Genomic DNA, 6,000 nt, shown 5'->3' with positions numbered 1-6,000 from the left:
CGACCCTCATTACTCTTCATTGATTCTCATCAGTCCTCAATCATCCTCATCAGTCCTCATCGATCCACATCGTCCTCATCAGTCCTCATCGAATCTCATCAGTCCTCATTGACCATCATCAGTCCTCATCCACCCTCATCATCCTCACAGATCCTCATCGGTCCACATCAGTCTTCATCATTCCTTATCGATCCACATCAGTCCATATTGGTCCTCGTCAGTCCTCATCGATCCTCATCATTCCTCATCGGTCCTCATCGATTCTCATCAGTCCTCAATGGTCCTCATCGATCTTCATCAGTCCTCATTGATTCTCATCAGTCCTCATCGGTCCTCATTGATTCTCATCAGTCCTCATCGCTCCTCATCAGTCCTCATCCACCCTCATCATCCTCATCGGTACACATCGATCCACATCAGTCTTCATCATTCCTCATCGATCCACATCAGTCCATATTGGTCCTCATCAGTCCTCATTAGTCCTCATTGATCCTCATCAGTCCTCATCGATCCACATCAGTCCTCACCAGTCCTCATCGAATGTCATCGGTCCTCATCGATTCTAATCGGTCCCCATCGAATCTCATCGGTCCTCATCGATTCTAATCGGTCCCCATCGATTCTCATCAGTCCTCATAGATCCTCATCGGTCCTCATCATTTTTTATCGATCCTCACCAGTCCTCATTGATCCTCATCAGTCCTCATTGATCCTCATCAGTCCTCATTGATCCTCATCAGTCCTCATCGATCCTCATCAGTCCTCATCGATCCTCATCAATCGTCATCGGTCTTCATCGACCCTCATCGGTCCTCATCACACCTCACTGATCCTCATTACTCCTCATCAGTCCTCATCAATCCTCATCGGTACTCATCGACCCTCATTAGTCTTCATTGATCCTCATCAATCCTCATCAGTCCTCATCGATTCACATCAGTCCATATTGATCCTCATTTGTCCTCATCGGTCCTCATTGATTCTCATCAGTCCTCAATCACCCTCATCAGTCCTCATCGATCCACATCAGTCCTCATCGCTCCTCTTCAGTCCATATTGATCCTCATCAGTCCTTACCAGTCCTCACCGATTCTCATCAGTCCTCATCGGTCCACATCAGTCCATATTTGTCCTCATAGATCCACATCAGTCCTCATCGATCCACATTACTCCTTATTATTGATCCCCATCAGTCCTCATCGAATCTCATCGGTCCTCATCGATTCTAATCGGTCCCCATCGATTCTCATCAGTCCTCATAGATCCTCATCAGTCCTCATTGACCTTCATCAGTCCTCATCGATCCACATCCGTCCATATTGGTTATCAGTACTCATCAGTCTTCATTGACCCTCATCAGTCCTCATCGACCTTCATCAGTCTTTATTGATCCTCATCAGTTCTCATCAGTCCTCATTGATCCACATCAGTCCTCATCAGTCCTCATCGAATCTTATCAGTCCTCATTGACCATCATCAGTCCTCATCCACCCTCATCATCCTCACAGATCCTCATCGGTCCACATCAGTCTTTATCATTCCTCATCGATCCACATCAGTCCATATTGGTCCTCGTCAGTCCTCATCGATCCTCATCATTCCTCATCGGTCCTCATCGATTCTCATCAGTCCTCAATGGTCCTCATCGATCTTCATCAGTCCTCATTGATTCTCATCAGTCCTCATCGGTCCTCATTGATTCTCATCAGTCCTCATCGCTCCTCATCAGTCCTCATCCACCCTCATCATCCTCATAGATCCTCATCGGTCCACATCGATCCACATCAGTCTTCATCATTCCTCATCGATCCACATCAGTCCATATTGGTCCTCATCAGTCCTCATTAGTCCTCATTGATCCTCATCAGTCCTCATCGATCCTCATCTGTCCTCATTGATTCTCATCAGTCCTCAATCATCCACATCAGTCCTCATCGATCCACATCAGTCCTCATCGATCCACATCAGTCCTCATCGACCCTCATTACTCTTCATTGATCCTCATCAGTCCTCATCAATCCTCATCAGTCCTCATCGATCCACATCAGTCCATATTGATCCTCATCAGTCCTCATCGATCCTCATCTGTCCTCATTGATTCTCATCAGTCCTCAATCATCCACATCAGTCCTCATCGACCCTCATTACTCTTCATTGATTCTCATCAGTCCTCAATCATCCTCATCAGTCCTCATCGATCCACATCGTCCTCATCAGTCCTCATCGAATCTCATCAGTCCTCATTGACCATCATCAGTCCTCATCCACCCTCATCATCCTCACAGATCCTCATCGGTCCACATCAGTCTTCATCATTCCTTATCGATCCACATCAGTCCATATTGGTCCTCGTCAGTCCTCATCGATTCTCATCAGTCCTCATCGGTCCACATCAGTCCATATTTGTCCTCATAGATCCACATCAGTCCTCATCGATCCACATTACTCCTTATTATTGATCCCCATCAGTCCTCATCGAATCTCATCGGTCCTCATCGATTCTAATCGGTCCCCATCGATTCTCATCAGTCCTCATAGATCCTCATCAGTCCTCATTGACCTTCATCAGTCCTCATCGATCCACATCCGTCCATATTGGTTATCAGTACTCATCAGTCTTCATTGACCCTCATCAGTCCTCATCGACCTTCATCAGTCTTTATTGATCCTCATCAGTTCTCATCAGTCCTCATTGATCCTATTGATTCGCATGAAAAACTCCAATAAAGGAACCCTGTGTCGGTTCTGTTCGCTAAAAGTTCTGAACTGTGTTGCTAAATTCACCAAGCAGAAAAAACTCCAGATTTCCCAGGCGAAGCATCGCAGCAGGAAATCCTGGAGCTGCAGATCATGATGGTCTGGACTGACAAGCAGGTCCTGCTATAACATGGAGGCCCACGGACCTCCTCCGTCTGGGTCCACGTCAGTCCGGCTGGTCCGGTCTGGGACAGAAACCACCTCATTTCAATCTGTTGATTTCTAGTTGATCACCACTACAGATAAATGTGATTACAGACGTTTCCTGCTCAGACAGGTGGAGGCGGAGCCCAGTGAGCTTCTTCCGTTTTGCTTCTGTCATGTCAGGGAAGAGTCAAGCAGAACGCCCCCCCACCCTGAAAACAGACACATTCTGATGATGATGAAGACAGTTTTTATTGCAATTAACAGAAAAAAGGTAAAAACAGCTGCTTGTCTTCAGAAAACATCTTTCCATTTCCCGTCCTGGAAAACAAAGAGCACAACGCGACCCACTACAGACCCGGAGCTGATCCTGATCCACACCGAAGCACAGACCTGAAAACCACCGAGTCAAATCACAGACGGACACGTTCAGCTCGCAACGAAACTTCCAGCTTTATTGGAGAGTAAGAATGTTGGTTTGTTCACGTCTAACACTGTCTGGGTGGAGGACAGATCCACACTGAAACAAAGAAAAACGCTCCTCCAGGCGCCGCGGTCCGGCCGGGTCCGAGGCGGCGGCGGTGGCGTGATACGAGTCAGTGCTGCATTCAAAGACAGAGGGAAGTCAAAGAGACGACACGCAACACAGGAAGAGAAGAAGAAGAAAGGGAGCAGAGAGGGAGAAATAAACGTAAGCAAACACTTTTAATCAGTCTGCCTTCCCTCCATCCGTCTACCGTCCCTCCATCCGTCTACCGTCCCTCCATCCGTCTGCCTTCCCTCCATCCGTCTGCCTTCCCTCCATCCGTCTGCCTTCCCACCATCCGTCTACCGTCCCTCCATCCGTCTACCGTCCCTCCATCCGTCTGCCTTCCCTCCATCCGTCTGCCTTCCCTCCATCCGTCTGCCTTCCCACCATCCGTCTGCCGTCCCTCCATCCGTCTGCCTTCCCTCCATCCGTCTACCGTCCCACCATCCGTCTGCCGTCCCTCCATCCGTCTGCCTTCCCTCCATCCGTCTACCGTCCCTCCATCCGTCTGCCGTCCCTCCATCCGTCTGCCTTCCCTCCATCCGTCTGCCGTCCCTCCATCCGTCTGCCTTCCCTCCATCGTCTACCGTCCCTCCATCGTCTACCTTCCCTCCATCCGTCTACCGTCCCTCCATCGTCTACCGTCCCTCCATCCGTCTACCATCCCTCCATCCGTCTACCGTCCCTCCACCGTCTACCGTCCCTCCACCGTCTACCTTCCCTCCACCGTCTGCCGTCCCTCTATCCGTCTGCCTTCCCTCCATCCGTCTGCCTTCCCTCCATCGTCTGCCTTCCCTACATCCGTCTACCGTCCCGCCATCGTCTACCTTCCCTCCATCCGTCTGCCGTCCCTCCATCCGTCTGCCTTCCCTCCATCGTCTGCCTTCCCTACATCCGTCTACCGTCCCGCCATCGTCTACCTTCCCTCCATCCGTCTACCTTCCCTCCATCCGTCTACCATCCCTCCATCGTCTACCTTCCCTCCACCGTCTGCCGTCCCTCCATCCGTCTGCCGTCCCTCCATCGTCTACCTTCCCTCCACCGTCTGCCGTCCCTCCATCCGTCTGCCTTCCCTCCATCGTCTGCCTTCCCTACATCCGTCTACCGTCCCTCCATCGTCTACCGTCCCTCCATCGTCTACCGTCCCTCCATCCGTCTGCCTTCCCTCCATCCGTCTACCGTCCCTCTATCCGTCTGCCGTCCCTCCATCCGTCTGCCTTCCCTCCATCGTCTGCCTTCCCTACATCCGTCTACCGTCCCTCCATCGTCTACCGTCCCTCCATCGTCTACCGTCCCTCCATCCGTCTGCCTTCCCTCCATCCGTCTACCGTCCCTCCATCCGTCTACCGTCCCTCTATCCGTCTACCGTCCCTCTATCCGTCTACCGTCCCTCCATCCGTCTGCCGTCCCTCCATCCGTCTGCCGTCCCTCCATCCGTCTGCCGTCCCTCCATCCGTCTACCGTCCCTCTATCCGTCTACCGTCCCTCTATCCGTCTACCGTCCCTCCATCCGTCTGCCTTCCCTCCATCCGTCTACCGTCCCTCCATCCGTCTACCGTCCCTCTATCCGTCTACCGTCCCTCTATCCGTCTACCGTCCCTCCATCCGTCTGCCTTCCCTCCATCCGTCTACCGTCCCTCCATCCGTCTACCGTCCCTCCATCCGTCTGCCGTCCCTCCATCCGTCTACCGTCCCTCTATCCGTCTGCCGTCCCTCCATCCGTCTGCCGTCCCTCCATCCGTCTGCCTTCCCTCCATCCGTCTACCGTCCCTCCATCCGTCTACGGTCCCTCCATCCGTCTACCGTCCCTCCATCCGTCTGCCGTCCCTCCATCCGTCTACCGTCCCTCTATCCGTCTGCCGTCCCTCCATCCGTCTACGGTCCCACCATCCGTCTGCCTTCCCTCCATCCGTCTACCGTCCCTCCATCCGTCTACCGTCCCTCCATCCGTCTACCGTCCCTCCATCCGTCTGCCTTCCCTCCATCCGTCTACCGTCCCTCCATCCGTCTGCCTTCCCTCCATCCGTCTGCCGTCCCTCCATCCGTCTGCCTTCCCTCCATCCGTCTACCGTCCCTCCATCCGTCTGCCTTCCCTCCATCCGTCTGCCTTCCCTCCATCCGTCTGCCGTCCCTCCATCCGTCTGCCTTCCCTCCATCCGTCTACCGTCCCTCCATCCGTCTACCGTCCCTCTATCCGTCTACCGTCCCTCTATCCGTCTACCGTCCCTCCATCCGTCTGGCTTCCCACCATCCGTCTGCCTTCCCACCATCCGTCTGCCGTCCCTCCATCCGTCTGCCGTCCCTCCATCGTCTACCGTCCCTCCATCCGTCTACCGTCCCTCCATCCGTCTACCGTCCCTCTATCCGTCTACCGTCCCTCTATCCGTCTGCCTTCCCTCCATCGTCTGCCGTCCCTCCATCGTCTACCGTCCCTCCATCGTCTACCGTCCCTACATCTGTCTACCGTCCCTCTATCCGTCTACCGTCCCTCTATCCGTCTACCGTCCCTCCATCCGTCTGCCGTCCCTCCATCCGTCTGCCTTCCCTCCATCCGTCTACGGTCCCTCCAT

General features: G+C 53.3%; 1 protein-coding gene across 1 annotated transcript in view; it reads right to left on the bottom strand.

The window, feature by feature from the left end:
• Positions 1-3,134: 3,134 nt before the first annotated feature.
• The window catches only part of eif4h (eukaryotic translation initiation factor 4h), a 74,282-nt gene continuing 71,416 nt past the window's right edge, over positions 3,135-6,000 (bottom strand). Inside the window, 1 exon segment of the mRNA XM_079246347.1 lies at positions 3,135-3,503. Coding sequence (XP_079102473.1) covers positions 3,498-3,503 — 6 coding nt within the window. The 3' untranslated portion in view covers positions 3,135-3,497.

The sequence above is a fragment of the Telmatherina bonti genome (genome assembly GCF_933228915.1).
Source record: "Telmatherina bonti genome assembly, chromosome: 9".
Lineage (NCBI taxonomy): Eukaryota > Metazoa > Chordata > Actinopteri > Atheriniformes > Telmatherinidae > Telmatherina > Telmatherina bonti.
This window is presented reverse-complemented; position numbering and strand designations above follow the sequence as displayed.